We start from the raw sequence: 20,660 nt of genomic DNA, 5'->3' as shown, positions 1-20,660 counted from the left end.
TGCTGCATCTCTTTCCCTTTTGGTTTTCTGGCCGAGCAAGTGATGGGACTGGAGCCTGGGGTTTCTCTCCTGGCCAGGGCAAGTATTTTTCAGCTGGTTGAAATTCCCCAGCTCGGCAGCCACGGTGTCTTGGTTTAAGCAGAAGCCTGTGGTCAGCCAGAAATCCTCCAGAGCCAGCAGGCCGGGGTGTGAAAGCAAGCCCCAGCAATTGCCAAGCTCCTGGAACTGGCCCTGCTGGGCAGCCGCTGAGACAGGGTGGCTTTGTAGGAAAGCTGTGGGGCTTTGTGCCAGAGCTGCATCCTGCTGTCCAGCCTGGGGAGCTCTGCCTGGGCCTGGCTTGGCATCTGTCGCCTGTTCTAGGATCTGAGGAACATACAGAGCAGTGAGAAGGCTCTGACCTGCAGACAGCACGTGCGCTGCCCTGTACCTTCTGCCTGCTGCTGTGGTGCATTTCCCCCTTGTTGGCTTCACTGCTGTAGCAGGGGCACCTGGGTGGGAATATGCTTTGGTGGCTTCCACGTGGCGGCTGCTGTCTGCCAGCAGAAGTAGCCTCGTGTAGGCAGAGTCTTAGATAGACACGAGCAGAATCACTTTTACTGGAGGCCTCTGGAGAAGGGCGCTCACAGTGGATTATGGAGACCACTTGCAGCCCTGCCTTTACCAGCTGCCCTATAGTTAAAAAAAAAAAAAAAAAGCCAGCCTGGCCTATGTAATTAATCTCTCCACAGCAAGGGCCAGCATGGATGCAGCTTAGTCCTAATGAAAAGCTCTGCAGTATTAAACCAGCATATGCGCATGACAGATGTCAGTGTTTGTAAGTAAGGAGTGGGAAAAGGGACTATTTTAAATGAAGAGTCTCCTATTTGGGGATTTCCTGATCTTCAAGATTGTAGAAGGTGCCTGTTGCTGCTAAACCTCATTTATGCTTGTTCTCCACCTCCTCAGAACCTAGAGGCTGGTCTCTGCCTCCGGGTTCCCAGAAATGGTCACCCAGAGCACCAGCCTCCTTGCCGGGCCCCTGCTAAAACCCACCGCCGGTTGGTGGCGTCAGTAGTGGAGGTGCCCTGGGTGTGTCAAAGGATGGTCCTGGCCAACCTCACCCATATCAGGGACCTCCTGGACTGTGCCAGGCAGGGGTTGGCAGATTCTGCTGAGCTGGCCATGGAGCTGCCCACTCTGCATGTGCCCTGCCTCCTACTCTAGGATGTCAAGGCCACCCCGCTGCCCTCGCCTACATCAACCAGGTCCTGTGCAAGGGCAGTCCCCACCCCCCAGTGTCCACCAGCCCTCTGGAGCTTGTCATGAGGCCGCTGCCTTGGCAGGCCCCATGGCGCTCCCCACCTCACCGTCTTAGCAGGCTGGGGGGCACCATGCTGGTCCACTTTTGAACCACCCACTGCCATCAGCTCTACACGCTTGTTCTCTGTGCCACCCACCGTTATGTTCTCACGTCCTGCCCAGACAACAAGTGGTGGGAGACCCTAGGTGGGGACCTCCAGTGGACAAGTCTATATTCCACCTTGATCCCATGAGCCACTGGGAACCTCAGCTGGTGGCTCCTCCACGGAGCCATTGCCACAGGCCTGAACCTGGTATGGTTCATGGATGCAACTGACACCTGCCTGTTTTGTGAACAGAGGGAGACCCGGGCACATGCCTACTTGGAGTGCGCCAGGCTGCAGTCCCTGTACTGCCTCGTCCAGAACCCCACGCTGTGTGTTCCCTGCTGCTTACTCCACGAGATAAGAGCTGCCTTGCCGCCCACTGCCCTCATCTATATCAACCAGGTCCTGTACAAGAGCAGTCCCCACCCCTGGTATTCCCCAGCTCTCTAGAGCTAGTCATGGGACTACTGCCTTGGCAGGTCCCACTGCTCCCTGCCCCACCATCTTAGCAGGCTGGGGGATGCCAAGCTGGTCTACCGTTGAACAGCCCACCGCTGCCAGCTTTACAGGCTTGTGCTCTACATAAGCCATCATCCCATCCTCATATCCCGCCCCGACAACAAGTGGTGGGACACCCTACTTGAGGGTGGAGGGGAGGGTCCCCAGTAGGCAAGTCTGTATTCCACCTTGATCCCATGAACCACCAGGGACCTCAGCTGGTGGCTCCTCCACAGAGTCGTCACCACAGGCGTGTATCTGACGCACTCTAGGGACCACCCCTACACCTGCCCCTTTTGCCAACCGAGGAAGACCCTGGCCCATAGCTACCTCGAGTGTGCCAGGTTGCAGCCCCTCTTTTGCCTCCTCCAGAATCTCCTGCTGAGGTTTTGCCTGCACTTCTTCCCGCACCATGTTTTGTTACGCATTCCCCATCCGTGGCCACACCAAGCCCTGGGACCTCCAGCTCACCTGCCAAGCTGGCCATCTACAACAGCAGTTCTCAGCCTTTTGCACCTTACATCCCACCAACTGTTTTGTCAAAAAACCCTGGTCCCACGATGATAAAAACAAACCCCCACAAAATTGCACTGTTCGAGATATCTGTTGATTTATCTATTTGAAGTACAAACAACTGATTTTTTTCAATCCAGCAATGAGTTGAAGTCCCACCTCCATGACTGTTGAGAAACACTGATCTACAAGACCAGAAAGAAGGCTCTGGCTGGGGGGAACCCAGATGAGTGTGGAGCCGTCTTCCTGTCACTCCTCCACTCACGTCACCAGGCAGAGTTTCACTGGTTAACATCCACAGGCTCCCTTGACTTGTTCAGGGGACAGTGTGGTCTACTTGGTGTCCCCTTCTGGATCTCTTGTTATTAACTTATCACTTCGCTTCCATTTCTGATTTCTTTTTAGTTGCCCCAAGAAATCAGTTGATGCGTCCCCTGTGGCCTCCCTTATTAAGGGAGGCTTATAGTTTTTTGTGATGGGCTTAAGCCCATGACCACATCAAATAGGCCTGTGGTATTTTAGATGGCAGGGTAGATTTGTGCTTTATAGACTAGCTAAATCAGAGGTATATAGCATGAGCTTTTGTGAGCCTGAGCTTACTTTATCAGAAGCTGTGAAAGGACATACACAGCATGTTTTCTCCCCCCGGCTCCCTTCTTCCCTCCCCTGTCTTTTGTATCCAGATCACTCTCTTTGATGTGCTGCTCTGTGCATGTCTTTTCACAGCATCTGATGAAGTGATCTTAGGCCCACAAAATCTTATGCTGTACATCTCTGATCTAGTTAGCCTGTAAGGCACAAATCTACCCTGCCTACCACTGCTGATTACCTTTCTCTGCGGTATTTGTGCCAAGGTCTCTTTGAAGCAGCGTTTTCTGCTGGGCCTTGGACTAGCCAATATTTTCGCAACTGGTTTGGATGAGACAATGGCGGGTCTGCGGCTCAACCTTGACAATTGCAGATGATTTGGGGAATGGGATGAGAAGTCGATATGTTCCTAATGAATAGAAGACCTGGACCAGAACTAGTCATAATGAGTAGAGAGAGAGATGAGGAAACAGAGATGTAATTAATTGAACATATACAAAGCAGACAAATACAGCCAGGGCAAGAGCACCTGTGGAAAGGATTTGGGGCTTGTAATTGCTGCTTCGTGTGCCACAGTGTTGAAAGAAGCCAAAGCCCTGTTGAACTACTTCAATAGAAGCACAGCGTGTGGTAGTTTTCTTCTCTGCCTGGTCATGTTTAGGCATCCAATTAGAGACAGCAGTTGTCTGTGGGCACCATATTTCAGTGGTAACAGACCAACAGGAAGTTTAGAGGATAAATGAAAAAAGGCTTGGACAGTAAGCTGTAACAGGAAGAGTTGAGGGAACTGATTTAGATGTTCAGTCTAAAGATGGGACAGCCAAGCTGAGACATAATAGTGCCTTCCCTCTCTGAGAAGGCAGCGTATAAAGAGAGTGTGACCCAATTACACCTATGGGAGGAGGAGGGATGGAGCATTAGCTGCATTAGCTGGCAGCATAGCAGGCAATTCCAGTTAGGTTTTGGAGGGCAGGACTGTTACAGCCTGAGACTTGACATCTGTCTACGAATGTGTGCCTTAAATACTGAAATCCTTCCTGCTGCAGTCATGGATGGGTGGACATGCACACAGACACATGCACGTGGAAGGCCCTTCTTACAGCAGAATATTTATGAACGGTAAAACCTCGCAGTCTCTTTAAGCCACAGGGACTGAAGTCTGAGTTTTCAGAATGAAATACCCAAACACCTCACAGCCACAGCTTTACTAGATAATTGTAATTGTTCATTTGTCAACATCATTACCTACCTAACATGCCTTTATGACAGTTAAATAAACTTTCCATATGGAACTGAATATAGTCTGAAGTAAGGCTGTCTTTCTAAGGCCTGTCCCAAACACATAGTTATGCTGGTTTAGCTAAAGTTGTGTGTATGATGACACACAAATGTGACTTTGCGCCTGGACAGACAGCATGTTTACACCAGTGTATTTTAAGCTACTTTTTGCACACCAGTGTAAATTACAACAGGATCTGAAGTAGAGACATGAGCAGTTCTTCTGGGATATGACAGCGCCTCGCCACTGCGTGGCAAGGGAGAAGTTAACAGATCATTTGCACTGAGCAAATGGCTACACACCCCCCCCCCCCCCCCCCCCCCCCCCATTAAGATGCAGACATAAGATATTTACACTGGTGTAAGTTTGACCCCTCATTTTTCCTGCAGTAGTTCTACATTAGAGTCAAGAAAGTTATTGCATGGAGCTGTTTGTTGCTGTGGAGCTGTCCGTTTTTTTTAAGCAGGGGGAAAGGTTGATCACATCGAGGTAAAGATGTGTCCAAACCCTTTGTGGATATCGCTGCATCTGCTTAAACCTGGCAAGCAGTGGTTCTGCTTACAAAAGTAAGCTAAATTAATCTGGGTCTGTTTTAAATTGATGCAAGCATGTCCACATCATGCTTGTTGTTAAACTCCTGCAACTTCTGTTTGTGGACAAGCTCCGAACCTTCAGGCAGAGGGCACTGGAGACAGGACCAGCCCTCAGACCTAGCCCGAACCCTGACAGCAGAGAGAGGGTAGCAAGACTCTTCCCTGAACCCCAGCCATCAAGTGAAGTTTAGTTTCGTGAGGATGCCCCAGAACCTTGTGGGTGGTGCGTCTCTTCTGCTTTAGGGAAGATGATGAGCAGCCATGGTAGATGCTAGAGCTGTTTACGTGAAGGAGGAAGGACTCCAGGAATAGAAGGTAGATGAATGGCTGAAGCTCTTGCTTCCCTTACAGCAGTAACAGGGCTAGGAAAAATAGGATATAGTTGATTGTTGAAATAATTACAGGAGTCTTCAGAGTAGAAGTGAGAGAGAGTTACTAGCCAAAAGCTGATAGGAAAGATGTTAGTCATGGCTCAAGTCCTAGACCCTAGTAGCGATCCCAGCACTTCCCTCCCCCACATTTTACTTGCTTCCAAGCATCTGGAGTTGGTGGTGAGGTACTGTTGTACTAAATTTAGTTAAGGGTTGAGGTGAATGGAAATGAATCCATTGGTGAGACTATTCCAGTCTCAAATCCTGTATTATTGAACATGTAAGCAATACCAATGTTTAAGCAGGGCTTTAAATAAAACGCTCAACTTCTAAGCAAGTCCTAACAGTCAACAAAGATATTCCTACGCAAGCCTTCTGGTGGGTATAGTGAGTTCAGCTGGCCAGGCATCCATCACCACACCGGGGTTCAGTAGTTGTTTCTTTTCCTGGGTTTTGCTCTTTCCCAATTTAAGGGTTTTTTTTTTTCCCTAGGTTTTTATACACTTTTTTTACAGTTCTCTTCTGTATGTACCAGATACGGTTATGTCATAAATATCCACCAATCGTCTTTTACAATGGTCATTTTTCTGTCAGGCTGCTGTCTGTATCTTGCTGTCTTGAACTGCTAAACCAGATCTTCTAACTTTTTGCTCATGTGAGTTATAAAAAGGTCAGCCTAAACTGTGACCCACTGGCTTTTGTATTAGTATCATTAGTTGTGTCAAGGCACAAAATCGCATAGGCATTTTGCTAAGGCAGCTTTCAGGCCTACAATACTAGGATCTTCCTGGTGGACTGCCTGCCATGCTCTTGCATTGGCCTGCACCTAGTAACTTGCTTAGGCCTTTGGCTAGTAGGTGGCTGGTCGATCTTTCCAGGTCTGCTGAACTTATCGATAGCATAGGAAATGTTTTGCTGACATACAAAACTATTGTAAGAGCACAACAAGTTGTGAAGCAGTCTACTCAGTCCAAGAATTCAGCTTCTGAATCTCAGTACATCTATTCTGTGCTGGGTTGAGAGTCCAACTGAAGCAATGGACATGGAAACTACTGACTTGGAAATGGAGAGAACAGCTTCAGACCTGCCAGCAGGTGACAAGGGGCTGCCCCAAGGAGGCTTTTTTTTTTTTTTGCCCCTGACTCTTATTTGGCTTTGATCTCTTTTATGAGGTTCAGGAGACGAAAACCTCATTACCAAACACTGTTGGATGTCGACGTGTGTGTGATATGGCTGTTTTCCAGCATCTTAATTGGGAATTCATGAAGGCAGAGGGCGGATGCCAGTTCTTGAAAAGTGCTTTTAGCCTTTCTGCTGGGAAGAAGGCTTTTATTAATTCATTACAAAATGTATTAAAAAGGATCCAGCTCAACTCCGTAAGAAGGGCTGTCATTCACCCTTTCTGCCTGCATGTGAGAGGCTCTGGGCTTCCCGCCCAAGACTGCCTGAGCAAATGAGATTTGTAATAAACATACAAGTCAGTTTGGATTAAAATTCATCCCCAGCCTCCATATTCTAGGAGGCCTCCAGATCGCACAAAAGCAAAGCCAGGATTCAGCAAAAATGGCTCTGTGCCTGGCGGTGCATCTTGTAGCAAGGGATGCATCTGGTATCCGAACACTGACATGTACAGACCTGCTGGGCTCCCACCGCCTCCTCCCCAAGCACAGCTGGCAGTCAGGTAGCAAGACAGCGACCTGAGGAGGGACAGCAGCATCCGTGCCAATGGCTCGCACAGTGCTGGATGTTAAACTCCTGCTTCAATTCTTGTTTTAAAGTGAGGTTGGCACTAACTGACAGTGTCTCCTTGAATGAAATCCTCTAACTGCCTGCTAAGACGAGCAGTGCTAAGACTACTGTAGAGGGAAAGCTTTCCATGTTCTACACCTCATCCCTTTTCTGGAGGGAGATGCTCCACCTCCTTGCCCCAATCCCTGCCCTAGACACCAAGGGTGAAGGAGGAAATTGTCTCTACAACCCCTTCGCTAGGCCGCCTGCCATTCAGGGCCTGGCCATTTTGAGCTGTGATGGGGGGTCTCGGTGGTTCTTCACAAGGAGCCTGAGCTGCTACCCTCCTGTTTCGCACAGGCCTCTGATAGATCAGGGCTGCACCTCGCCAGCCTTCCCATGCTTCGGTTAACAAGAACAAATGCTTTCCACCCACAGTTAGTTCAAATGCACGTGTGCTCCTAGGAGAGCTACCCCTGGGATTTTGCAGAAGCTTTACAGGTTCTCTCGTTCTGTGGTTTCAGCTTCTATGGCACCCCTGGGAGATTCCCCAGCAAGAAGCCATCCTCCATCAGGTTGCTCTGATTCTTCCCCTGCTGTTCTGTTTTCCTTTAATTCTGTATCTAGGGAAGGGGCTGGTTGGACAGTTTAGCCAGTGAGAAATACACACGCAGTCACGATATGTCTGAACTGCTGCTCTGGCACTCTGAGGGCAGCACCACTCTGAAGTCTGCCTACCTGCTACGATACCGATCCAGAAATGCTTTTGTGGGCAGGCCGTCAAGCATGCAAGAAGCAAAGATCTCAAAGGCATTGGCAGCAGGGCACCCCCAAAGCAGCTTTGCTGCCTCATTCCAGGTGTGGCACATGCAAGCAGCAGCAGGTGAGTAGGATGTGCTAAAAAGCAGCACTCCCCAGGAGCACCAGGGAAGCAAAGTAGACCATACCCACAGGGCCTTGGCTCCCAGATCTGAACTCTCCAGCAAAGGCAGTGGTCCTGCTGTATCAGGATAGTGCCAGTGGAGCCTTCTCTGAACTATACTCTGCCCTTCCCCAGAGCCTTTCATCTGAGGATCTCAAGCACTTCATCAACCATTAGTCCCGGTGAAGTTGGTAGTGTTCCCCCAGTTGACAGGTGGGGAAACCGAGGCACGTATGCCAGCTGCCACTGTGGTGAGGTAGTAAGTCATTAGTAGTGACAGGACAGAACCCAGAAATACTGAGTCCAGTCCCCTCTTAACACAGCCCACGATTTGGGGAAAAGGAGGATTTCAAAGGAAGAGATTTGGGTCTTACCGTAATGATCTCCTTTCCCTGTGTGTCTGCTACAGATTTTTTCCCCCTTCCTTTGCCTCAAGATCAGCAGAGCCATTTGTGTGGCTCTGAACAGTGAATTTCTGCCCCTTCTTGAGCAGTAGGAGCGTACCTTTGTTTTAGACCACTGGCACTCAACTTATCTGACCCCATGGGCAGGATGAGTGGGGCTGGGTCAGTCTGCAAGCCAGATCCCATGCAGAGGGTCAGTCTGAAGGCCTGATTTAAGCCAGGGGCAGCACACAGTCAGTCCATGCGTATGACTTTGCACGCTGGCCCAGCCCCACATGCAAGATCCTGCTGTGGACTGACACCACATAGCCGGTGCCGTCTGGCATGCACAGCCATGTCATCTGGCCCACTGGGCTCCTTGTAGCTCTGGAAGTTTGGCAGTGGGGGAGCAGTGGGAACATTAATTGCTGCAGGTCTGGGAGGGGCACCTGTAGTGCACGGGTTGAGTACCACTATTTTAGACTAAGTGAAATTAAAACAGATGGAATTACTACCCAGCTCTGCAGTTTCTTTGGAGATGCCTGCCAGGAGTTTAACCCATATTAGCTCAGCAGCCACATGTCTGCTGCTCACTTGGAACCTATAGTCCTGTAAAAGACAGAAGTGTATGCCCTGCTGCAGTGAGAGCCACCTCTGCTCCATCATCTCCCTCCCGTTGCTCTCTGCTGAGCCACTTGCCTGAATCCCCTCTTGCCCCTATTGCTATATGCATAGTCAGCTCAGCTGCCCTTCCCTTGACAGCCCCTGCCATAGCCTATGTGTGCTTTCCCAGAGTAGAGTGTGTGAGAGTTGTTAATTAGCCCAGGATTGAGCTGTAACTGGCTAATCAGGGATCAGAGTTATTGATTTTCCTGTGTAATTATTGGTGGCAGTGTTCTTCCTTTGCACTTCCAGTGTGGCTGGGCACCAGTCCTTTTGGCCTCTACAATCCAAGGCAGCTGCATTTAATTCCACCAGGTTATTTGATGCAACCTCCCAGGTTCTGAAGCATCTCACCAGGCCAACAGGGCAGGCCTAGTCCTTCTAGCAGCTTGCTGGGCCTCAGCCCTGCTTCTACAGCCTGTGGACTGCATGGGGCTGTGGCTGCAGCAGAGCTAGCGATGATTTTCAAACTTATTAACAACAGGTTCTTTGTTCCCTGATGTTTCCCCAATTGGATTGCAAACCTATAAGGCAGAGCTTTCCCTCAGGATGCATAAAATCTTGGCCACCGGGCTTGGAAGAGGCAGGATTCCCTGCAGAATTGTTCTGCTTTGGCATGCTTCCTTCCCAACTGAGTCCTCCCCAAGCTCAAACATATCAATCACTCATGGGTGCTTATCCAGCCAGGTTTTGCTTTATTAGGTTTTTTTCCTTCCCACCCTATAATGAATGCAGCTTCTTGGAACATAAATGAGCTCTCCAAATAGCCAGTTATTTTAGTTAGCTGCAATAGCTTCCTGCTGCGCCGGGACTGGCGCCAAGTGTTCAGGGCAAGATGCAGATAGTGCTCAGCAGGACAGAGGCAGTGCTGATTACTGTCCTGGCTGTACTCTACCAAACACCAGTAGAGTGTGTGCTGAGCCTGCTTTCTGTGTGCAGAGCTCAGCATCCTTTTGATTTAACCTGTGGGTGGGAGCTGCACCTTTGACCTCCTGGAGTCCCTTTCAACCCTGTTTTCCTATGATTAACAAGAAGTATTGTCCATCTGCTTTCCAGGGACTGCCAGCACCAGCTGAGGACATTTGGAGTCATTGGTCTGGGGTTTTGGCACAAAGACTGTCTGGGATTGAGGTTTCACTGACTTGTGAGGGTGACTGATACCCATTTGCTGTGGTTTGTCCCATGTCCCTCATGCATTCTGCTTGGGCTAGGGGCTATGAGAAAAAAAAAAAGCAGTAAGAACAGCAGGCAACCCTGTGGCTTGTTTGATTTGGGAGGTAAGAGAGACAGCAGATGGGCTGTCACCCCTTCTTCTGAGTCAGGAAGGGTGGAGCTGCTGGCCTGTGGAGAGAAGTCTGAGGCTGCTGCTGATTGTGGCTGCTGCTGTGTCTTCTAGATTGATGGCTTGGAGAAGAAGCTGGCCTTGTGCAGACAGAACATGGAGGAGGTGGACTTTAAACTGCACAGAGAGGAGCTGAGTCCTGAAAAAAGGTACTGGTGATCCCTTCCCCTTCAGAGACCAGACAGTATTCTTGCCAGCTGCTGTGCACTTGTTCAATCCACTGCTTATGGGTATAACACAATAGGGCCACTGCTGCAATGCTTGCCATGTCGGGGTCCCCAATTTAGAGCTTGCTTCAGGCAGCCCTGTTTTTACCTTGTCAAAGGAAGGTGTGATGTGTTGAGAAAACTAAGATTGCTTTCACCCGCTGACCCTCTTTTCTGAAGGCTTGTAGAAGCCTTCCTGTTCATTTTCAGAGCTCAGACCCCTTTGCTGCTAGGAAAGAGGCCAGGGAGCTGAATGGAGGTTTGAATAGTAGCAGGCAGCTTGGCTACACCATCTGAGTTCTGTCTGAATAGGCCTACAGGGATTTGGGAATAGTCATAGCCAGTGTCTGCCCCAGGTGGTGGAAGCCCAGTCAGAATAATCCCAAGGGGATATGGGGAGCAAATTTTGATTCCATTCACAGTAAAAGCACAGGTGCGTGCGGGAACCTGCTTACAGCAGCAATTCACACGGGTGTTTAGAAGAACCTAACTGTATCTCTGAACCTGCCTAATGTGGTTAGATTGCTTCTCCGCTGCCAAGTGGAACCTTGTGACTGGGTCCTGTAGCACTTCCAGAGGTGCTAGAGCAACTGGGGTCTTGCAGCCTTGACGGGACACATTTCCATTTCCGTATTACTATCCTATTGCTCCCCTCCTAGCCCAGAACTGAAATCTACATTTTATACGCAGGAAGATAGGAGCCATTTACATCCTATATGGCCGCTGTTCCTTACAGTTTGCTCTGACTTTCGATTCCAATGCTGTGTCTACAGTGTTTCCCTTCCAAGACATGCCCACTTGCTTCAGCTCCACTTGAGCCCATGCATGGCAGTTAGGTGGTGTAGATAGTTCAGAGGGGTTCTGGATGCACGCATGCTTCTATGCCACTTTCAGACTATCTGTGTGAGATTTGGAGCAGGGGCTTGTGTCTTAGCAGTGGTTCTGGGCTTGGCAGGAGGCCTGACTGTCCCCAAGAATGATGCTCTTATTTTCTTTGACATGCTCTTTCTCAATTTCCCACCATTACTCCTAGTTATACGCAGAGCCACCATGCTCCATTTCTCTCCTTTGCTGGGGTTTACATTCATTAATACTTGTTGAAAGTTCTGCCTCTTTTCTTCTCCCCTCCCTTAATCTCATCTCACTAAATGCTTTGTCCTGAGTTCATCTGCTTTTCCTATAAGTCATATCACCAGGCCCATCTCCCTCCCCCCCAAACCTAGCAGCAACCCTATGGACATCTCTCCTGCCCTCAAATTCATTGCGTAACCATTTAACATTACCCTGAGCACAGGCTTTCTGCCAGTTCCCAAGCTGTGAGATAATGATAAGGTTCCTATCCAGGAGCTTTAGAACAGATTTCTCAGGGAAGGTGCCCAGTTCTGTGATATCCCCTCACCAGGCCATTCGACCAAGAGAGCAATCAAATTCTGCCACTTGTGCTTCAACTAATCTCACAAGGGCTCAGTAATCGTTAAATATTTCTCCACTGTTATAGCTCTTAATCTGGCGAGTCTAAATCACTAAGGTAGTTCTGTTTCCCCAGCCTCGTATTCAGGATTGTGTTTTCTTCCTTCATGCCTCTCACTAACAAGTCTTCCCATAGATTCATAGTAAGCTCAGTGGCTCATTCCCTGGGCTGTGTCATTCAGTCCTACAGAGGCTCAGACTTGCCCAGCTATTGATGAGGTCTCTATTCCTTCCTATTGGCCCCTTTTCCTTTGATTTCTCAAGCGAGGTGGGTTTGTTAAGTAGTTGTACAGCAACACTCTGGGCTCAGTCCTGCCAGTCTTTCTCCCCATTTCCTAATGGGGCTGAACTCTTATTTTTCCCTTTTTGCTGCACATATTTCTAAGATCCTTTCCATTCCCTCTCCCGCTATTAATGTAGCCTGCCTTGTGGCTGCCCTTCTCTCCTCACTTAACTAACTGTACAGTCAGGCTTGGATCCATTTCCATTAAAAGTTCCTGCTTTAGCCTCGAGGGGAACAACGAGCCCTATTACACTTGCCGCTTTCCCAATAATACCACAGAACCTGCTCAGAGCAGGGAGATAATTTGTTGGTGCATGTTTATTTATATTCGCACTGTCTGAAAGGAGCTGCGGTGATGTCCTCGCTGTAATGGAACCGCTGCTGCTTGCAGGCAATTTGTTTTGCTTTTATCCTTTAAACCGTGGATTAATTAATCATTTTGTGCAACTAAAGATACATGGGGGTTTTTGTTATTATATCATCCACAGTCCTAATAGCTTAGAACGCGGCAGTCATGTAGCTGGTTCCTACTGGTGTCACACTTCAGATTCTTTCCATGAACCAGCTAGGGAATTTGTGCAAACCCAGTATCTGTGGAAAAGGGAGGGAGGAAGGACAGTTTCCTTGATCTTTGTCTCTGGAACAGGGGAGGGAACTGCTCTGGTGGTAAGGGCAAGGGGGCTGGCAGGGAGGACTCTTGGGGTCTAGTCCAGGCTGCAGATGACTTGTTTGGTGACTGGTAAAAATTCCCTTCCCTTGCCCACACCAAGGTTTCCCCTTTTGTAAAATGGGAAACATTACCTTCTACCCAGGGAGGCTGTGGAGTTATTGAGGAGACCCAGAAACAAAAAAAGCAAAAGATTTTGTTTATCCACCACTGTCAGTCACAAATTAGCCCCATTCACAGGGACATGCTCCCCTCACCCCTTCCCCAGCATGGCCTGTACAGCCCAGTCAGTGGGCATTTACTGGATCAGAAAAGCACACATCCTCCATCACAAAGCCAGACAAACTGAGCCCATAAGATCTTGGAAGCAGTATCTGTGGGTCCTGCCTGTTATTAGACCCATCATCTGAATCCCAAGGGAGCAGCTAGACCACTGCATAAATGAGTTTGGGCTGATCCTGGCCAGGGCTTGCTTTTTAGCTGGGGTTGGAGTATCGTGTTAGCGTTCAAACAGGCTACCCTAAAGTAGGGAAGTCATTCATACACAGCAGGGTCTAGAGAGGAGAAACACCTAGCTACCAAGTCTCTCCTCTTGGTAGATGTTAAGCTTCCTTCCCCACCCCACCCCACCCCACCCCCTGCCCCAGAGACAAGGCAGGACATTCTCATTCTCAGTATCATACATAACTCTTCTGTTGGGGCAGCCTTTCCTCCAATGTATAAGCTAGTGTAAGGAAATAATGTGTACTGTACCTGTGCATAACAGACTTCTTTTGTTACAGGAAGTCACTGGAGAGGGAGAAAACTTTGCTAATGACCAAAGCTGAAAGCTATGGTAAGAACTTCATTAAAAATAGACACCCTGGGCTGCTGCTTGGCTTCCAATTTAAACTCTTTCTTTTCTCAGTCTCTCTCCTACTTTGCCTTTAAGCTTGGGCTCAGCCAAAAAAGCAACGCCTGTGAGGGGAGATAGATTTTTCTCAATGTAGCGGGGTTTTGGCGAGATGCTGTGCTTTTTCTCTCCTAGGTTTTCCAAAGCAAAGCGCCTTCCACTTCAGCCAAAGGCATCTTGTAGAACATGCAGGTGGACATGCAATATCCCTAGTTGCTTTGGAAAACCTTGGCCAACAAATTAGACTAGCTGGATTTGAACCCTCCTCCTGAGGGAAGAGTTGCTGCCTGAGTTTGAAAACCAAAATTCTTACAGATGCATAGCAGAGAACCCGGGAGATTTCTCCACTTGTGTTAGCGCCTCCTACAACTCCCGCAGCACAAGCTGTAGCGTGTACCCTGTAGCTGTAGTGCAGCGTGGCCTCTGGGTTTGCATGGAAACAATACAAGCAGGTCTAGAGGTGAGGTTGAATGATTTCCCCTCCTTTGTCTCACTGGAGGCAGTTAACAGGCAGAGCCCGTGCTGGATGTTTAGTTTTAACTCCTCTATTAACAATGGGCATGCTGCCTCCTCCAGCCAACCCCCCCACCATGGGCTGAAGCAAACGTATAATGGCCCAACTCTAAATCCCTCTAGACCTGGAGAGTTATGGTTGCTCAGAGACCTCTTCCCACACCCTGTGGGATGTACATTTGTCCGGGCTTCCGCATTTTTTATTCTCAGTCTCCAGGCAGGAAGCCTTTCTACCATTCCTCCTCTCCTGGGGCTCAGTGCTCAGGAGCAGTGACATTAGACTGCCCCCTGCTGGCCCAACACAGTGTTATGCAGCCACATTGAGTTTATGTCTCCACTGGGCTGAGGCCTGCTCCTGAAGGGACCAGGTGCCCTCCACATCCCTGGGTATGAGTGGGAGGCGAGGGTGCTCATTCCCTCCGTCTGAGGCACAGAGGGTCCGGGGCTTAGTATAAGCAGAGTGGAGTTGCAAGGGCACCACCAGCCCCTCTCTGTAGATGTTTTCCTCCGTGGGTCTGTCCTTTGGGCAGACCTAAACCCAAGAACGAGCAAAACAGGACCATTGTATAGATGAATGAGTAGGGCTGGGTACTGCTCTGCCAGAGAGAGGGAGCTCCCTTGCCAAATCCCTTCAGGGAAACAGCAGCACAACCCCCAGAAGTTCAAATGGGGCCAGGCCCTGCGAAATACAACACACAGTTGCCTGCGTCCATTCAGGTCTTGCTACTGTGGAGCCTTTCAGTGTTACCTCAGTCTGAGGAACAAGTCTTGTAGGACAGGTTACTGCACAGCAGAAGCCAGGGTTCACAGTCTGGTCTAGGAGTAAGGATGCCAGGATCAGCATTAGACCCAGGCAGCAGTCTATTGCAGGGGCGGCCAGGCTGCAGCGTGGGTGCCACAAGTAGCATGGCCAGGCTTTGTGTGTGGCATGCAACAGGTTGGGGAGTGGGCAGGGAGCAGAAAGCAGAGCAGATTGGGCAGGGAGCACCAGGCATGAAGAAGGAATCAAAACAGCAGGTCAGGCAGGGAGCACAGGGCTGAGAGCAGGAAGTAGAGAAGGAGACTGGGCAGGGGAAGGGGAGCAGAGTGGCACTTGGGAAAGGCGAGAGGGTAATATGTGGCACGCCTGTCAAAAAGGTTGGCCCCTACTAGACTACTGCACTCTTCCAGCTGCCTGGGTTGTGCTGCCACCTGCTGGGGAGTTGCAGCACCAAGCAGCTCATTCTAGATAGGAGTTTGTCCTTAGGGTCAGGCATGCCTGATAGCTCAGGAGACGCAGGTGGCTTCCGGAGAGAGACAGCACACACTGCTGACTGAAGCACCCAATAGCAGCACTTGCCAAGTTGGGAATTGGCCCAGAGCTGGAGCTCAACTCTCGTTTTAAAAGTGGGTTTTGGTGAGGGCACCTCTTGGTAAAGCACATGCATGCTGACCTCTCCTTAGGGGCCGGTAGAACAGGCAACCAGGCTGCTGTTGCTCTAGCTGAAGTCAGACTCCTCTGGCAGCACCGGCAGAGCACTGCACTCAAACAACAGCAAGCAATGCGGACCCTGTTAGCCAGCAAGTGGCCCTGAAAGCTCAGCCTACCCTTGCAGTAACCATGCAGTTCTCCCTGGAGACACTAGATTGCCATAGGGCAGCTGTGACAGCTGCTGGCCAGCCTGGCATATCCAATCTAGATAGCTTGCTGCTGTTTCACTCAATAGCACAGGAAGATCGTTCTGCCCAGCGTAGGATTTTGATCTTGTGTAAAGCAGAGGACTGGTATGGATTTGTTGCCTGCTCTTGGCAGCCCCTGAACTTCTCTGCACCTCAGCTTTTCCCACTGTAAAATGGAATTACCAGCACTGACCTGCCTTTACAAAATGCTTGGAGATGAGTGGAATGGTTATTCATCTAACTGCGCCCATTGTTTTTGACAAGTATGCTGGGCTCAGAACTGTCCTCCATTCACCTTCCAGGGACTAGCCCCCTGGGATCAGGAAGGGATCGATGTGCACATCTGAGGGGATGCTGCGAGGATCACAGAAGTCTTTGAGCAGTGCCAAGGGTAGAGGCAATGGCTTGCATAGGTGACAGCCAAATACATTCATCATTCCCAGAACAGGAAGTGCTAGTGCTCCTGACTGCCCAAGGCTACAAAAGCTTGAAGCACAAGTTGTGTCCTGATTCAGACATTCACTGAGACACAATAGGAAGCTCAGCCAGGGAGGGATACATGCTTGGAGTCTGTGACGCACAGAGGAGACTGGAAGCTTATTTCTTATAGTGGTTCATGAAAGATGCCAGATTTGAGAGCTTGGGAGGCCTGTTCAGAAAAGGTACAGGAAGGTAGGGCCAGCTCTCATTTCACCTTCACACAGGAACCATCTCCAGGGGAGGAGGAATCCTGTTGTGATGGCCCTTTCAGGCCACGGACTCCAACAAAGGGGAAAATGGGTCCTATAATAAGACCACCACTTACCCACTACCAACTGGATTGAAAGCCAGCAGCTGTTAGCTAGTAACTTTCAGATATTACTAAACAGGCCAGGATGCAATTTGGGAAGTGGAAAGGGCTCTTTCAAGCCTCTTACCTGCCCAGTCCCTCTCAAGAGAGGCAGTTGGAGACAGTGTCAGCTCTGCCTGTACAAAGAAAACCAGAGCCAGGTCTCCAGTAGGTAGCCGCACCAGGATGGCAGCTGACAACTGCAGAGGAATTACCCCATGCTAACGTGGGTGGTAATCCTGCCTGAGGCAGCAGGCACTGGGGGTGCTGCAGTACAGGAGGGAAGTGGCCTCTCACACACCAAGTGTGTTGTCTTTTGCAGAGAAAGAACTGAGAATTCTGCGTAAGGAAAACCGCAAGAATGCGGCCCTTGCCATGGCCCTGATGCTGCTCATCACTGTTATTTATGTCTGCTGGACCATGTGATTGTGTTGAAGAACTTGCAGCACTGGCTGCTGCAAATATCTCTCCCTCCTCTCACCAAAGTGCCTTCCTGCGAGTGTAATCAGGTGTTCCAACTGCTGCTCCTCTATTGTTATCTGCAGGCTCCCTGGCCTGGGCATTCTTGTGCTCAACAGCAGAGGGTCTTGGAGGAGAGGAGACGCGGACACCACTAGCCAAAACGCAGATGAAGCCATCTCATCCAGTATAAAGTGACCAGTCCTATTGGGGAAGCCACAGTCTTTTAGCAGAGCAAATGCACATCCATTTAAGGGGGAGGAAAGGCCTATTTTCTCCTTTCAGGGCAGGGCCCTCCCTCCCTGCACCTTGGCTGCTTTTTGAAAAGTCCTAGAGCCTGAAATCCTCTCTGCTCAGCCTGCCAAGAACTGGGGTGAGCTTCCCTACTACTGTACCTCTGCCACAAGGGGCCAATCACTGAAGCTCAGACATTAGTCCCTTTGCCAAGGTTGCTAGAAGCCCCGAGCATGGGTAGTAATTTTAAAACATGTTCCTACCAACACTAATGGGGCCAGGAGTCAGTCTGACAAAGGCAGGTCTATGGACTGGGCTGACTCCCTGCAGCTCAAATAAATGAATTAAGAGTAAGAGATACAAACAGTTGCTGATCCCTGAACCTCAGGACTCTTTGGGGGGGCAGGGGAAGGGTTTGAGAGGTCTGTACCTATGCACATCCCAGAGACAAGTCTCTGACACTGCACATGATGGTTTAAAGGCAAGCGCCTGCTGAGCTCACAGGAATGCAAATTACTCTGTAATATTTTAAAATAAACTTTGAAGTAAAGTTTAAATTATGTTTTGTGTGACCACATGAAGGAGCAAATGCATTTAGCTTCTGCCTCTCCTGCTCTTCCTTCAGAGGGAAGAGTTGTGGAACAAGAGCATAGCACTGAATCAAAACTACTCTCCTTTAATGGTACTAGTAGCCTGGGGCAAGTCAAAACCTTTCCAAGTTCACTTTCTTCCTGGTCAGGAAAGCCACAAATCAGATAGGGTGAGCGCCTTTGTGAACTGAAGGGCTGTACTGGTAATACTGAGACAACTAAAGCAGAGAAATCAACACAGTGATATAGAGCCTGATACAATGTGCAATTAACACACATTCTCTTCAATGAGGCACTTGTCCTTGTGCCCTGGAGCCGGTGGGAGAGGATAGCTCAGACCACTTTCACCAAAGCCAAAGTTTCTACTAGCCCCTTTGATGCTGAGACATTTGTATGAGATGAAGCCCCTCTCTTACCCATACTAGGGCTGAGCTGCTGTAACACACCAATAATGGGCATGCAGAAGTCTGATCCATCAGAAGTCCTGGCTTTTGAACAGAACAGTTCCTTCAAGGCATTTTGAAGCATAACCCTGACCTCCCAGGCTAAGGATGAGGAATAGGAATGGGAGTGTCTGGACTTGGAGATGACAAGTGATATAACACCTTTCCCCAACAGCACTCCTTCCATGTTTGCCCTATAGAAATGTGCTGACCTGCCCTCCCACAAGGGGCTGGGAGCTGTTTCAGTGCATCCAAAAAAAAAAAACGAAATTAAAAAAAAAAAAAACAGGCAATAAAATCAGAAGGAGGCTGGGGCACAAGGGAAATCAGGAAGCATCTGTAAAAGCAGCCTGCAGGCAAGTGCATTTCCTTCATTGCTTTACTTACACTGGAGATCTGCACTGTACACAGTGTACTGCCGTGATACACTCCATACCCACCCATGCAGGAAGGCCAAGGCCCTGTGTGGGGGAGCCAGGCCCCTGAGTGTGCAGAAGACACGTGTATTGCAATGAAACACCATGGGAAAGGGAATGGCTTCTGACAAACTGGCCTGCTGGCATTATGTCAACCTCAGGGCATTTGTCAGAAGCACCAAACAACAAATGAAGAGTTTAAAAAGCCAGAAGCACAAAGGCTGTAAAAAGTGACACAGCTTGAGGTGCTATGTCTCCCACCTGCAGTCTCTTTGCTGTGTACTGTGGAAACACCTTCATTAAAACTAAAATGACCAGTAACGTAAATGCTGGGTCAAGAATTGGAGCCCTGTTACTGTGTCCCACAATATACCAAGGCTAAGCTCTGCCACATCAGGGTACTATGTGGCCCCATGTATGCTTTGGAAGATGTATCCATGATCTGGGCTTGCTGGTGGCCAAAGAGGAAGAGTGTAGTTGGCTTTCATGGAAAGGCCACCCCATCCCCAACCCACCGTGCTCCCCTGAAGCTTGGAAGGGAGGCAACATCTGCCTGTGTGAGGGCAGAAGGTTTCTCTGCAGGAAGCACCCAAGAATAACATGGGCTCTGACCATTTCTAAGGCTGACTGACACTTCAGCTTTCTCCAGTCTCTGTGCCCTGATGGCCAAAGGTCAGCATTAACCCCAGGCTGAGAGAGCTGTGTAGAGTCACCAGTCTACAGCAAGCAAGTCTGAACACAGATCAATGTTACAAAGTAAGAGCAATAAAGCCAGCAGTGATTAAACTCAAGTACAAGCAATGAGGGGATGACCAAATGGATGCCTGAATACAAACCAATTGTATAGATACAGGAAGGGCTGCAAGCTTGGATATTAAACTGATTTACTTAGGCTCTGTTTAGACAATGCTGCAGAGATACCCGAGACCAGAAGAAGTACAGCTAGGTTAACCACACGGGCAAATCAGCCATGCAAGTACTGCTTCTGGTACATGAACTAACACTTTCAGCGCCTACCTGGGTATCTGTACATGGCACTGCATGGTGCTGTACAGGCACACCCTTGGGGTGAAATCCCCTCTGTACAGAAACAACAGCACAAGGTCTGTTCATTACTTATGCTGATGGCATGAGGGACTTCATGCTTAAGCCTCTTCCTGACCTCTCTGCCTGGCGTGAATTTCCCCCACAAGCTCATGTGTGTGCTTGACCTAGTCTTCATCCAAATCTTTCACTGGCAAGAGGAGAGAAGGGGCTGGAGGGGGAAGAGGACAGGAGGTCAGAATCTAAATGGTTGCTTGGTTGCTTCTAGCTCCTAGGAGACCCACAGCATTCTGTAAGGCACAGTTGAGGCAATCCTAGTCCAATCTGTTAAAAATAATAATAATAAAAAAAAATACAGTGACTTTGCCACATGGCTGGTGCAGCCAGCTTGTGTGGAGGCTTCTGTCCTCTGTGGAACACCTGGCCAAAGGTGGTGCAGAAGCCCAAAGTTAAAACATGCAACACAGGTCAGCCCTGCTCTTTGCGACAGCATGGCCTACATGACATTTGGGAGCCCAGCCCAGAAACAGACTGCTGTTTCTGCTCACTCAAACATGCGTGATCCTGTCTTGTCATCTGAGAGTTGTGGTTTTGTGCATTCATTCCAGATGGGACCCCAGGTCTGCACCAGACATTGGAGTTCTGAAAGCTTATCTGGAGGTTTAAAAAAGAAAAGCTCTGGTTTTCCCT

General features: G+C 49.3%; 1 protein-coding gene and 1 long non-coding RNA gene across 2 annotated transcripts in view; both read left to right on the top strand.

Moving 5' to 3' along the window:
* Positions 1-4,564, top strand: part of LOC112547878 — a 5,164-nt gene extending 600 nt beyond the window's left edge. The window contains exons 2-3 of the long non-coding RNA XR_003092815.1: positions 1,638-1,787; positions 2,537-4,564. This is a non-coding gene — a long non-coding RNA (uncharacterized LOC112547878). The remainder of the gene's footprint in view (positions 1-1,637; positions 1,788-2,536) is intronic.
* A 1,367-nt stretch (positions 4,565-5,931) lies between these two features.
* On the top strand, positions 5,932-17,817 carry CCDC167 (coiled-coil domain containing 167). Its single transcript, XM_025197826.1, is given in 5 exon segments — positions 5,932-10,141; positions 10,144-10,200; positions 10,320-10,414; positions 13,674-13,726; positions 17,107-17,817. Coding segments are annotated over 5 exon segments (345 nt in total). The 5' UTR covers positions 5,932-10,105; the 3' UTR covers positions 17,211-17,817.
* The last annotated feature ends 2,843 nt before the right edge of the window (positions 17,818-20,660 follow it).

The sequence above is a fragment of the Alligator sinensis genome, unplaced genomic scaffold (genome assembly GCF_000455745.1).
Source record: "Alligator sinensis unplaced genomic scaffold, ASM45574v1 scaffold198_1, whole genome shotgun sequence".
NCBI lineage: Eukaryota > Metazoa > Chordata > Crocodylia > Alligatoridae > Alligator > Alligator sinensis.
This window is presented reverse-complemented; position numbering and strand designations above follow the sequence as displayed.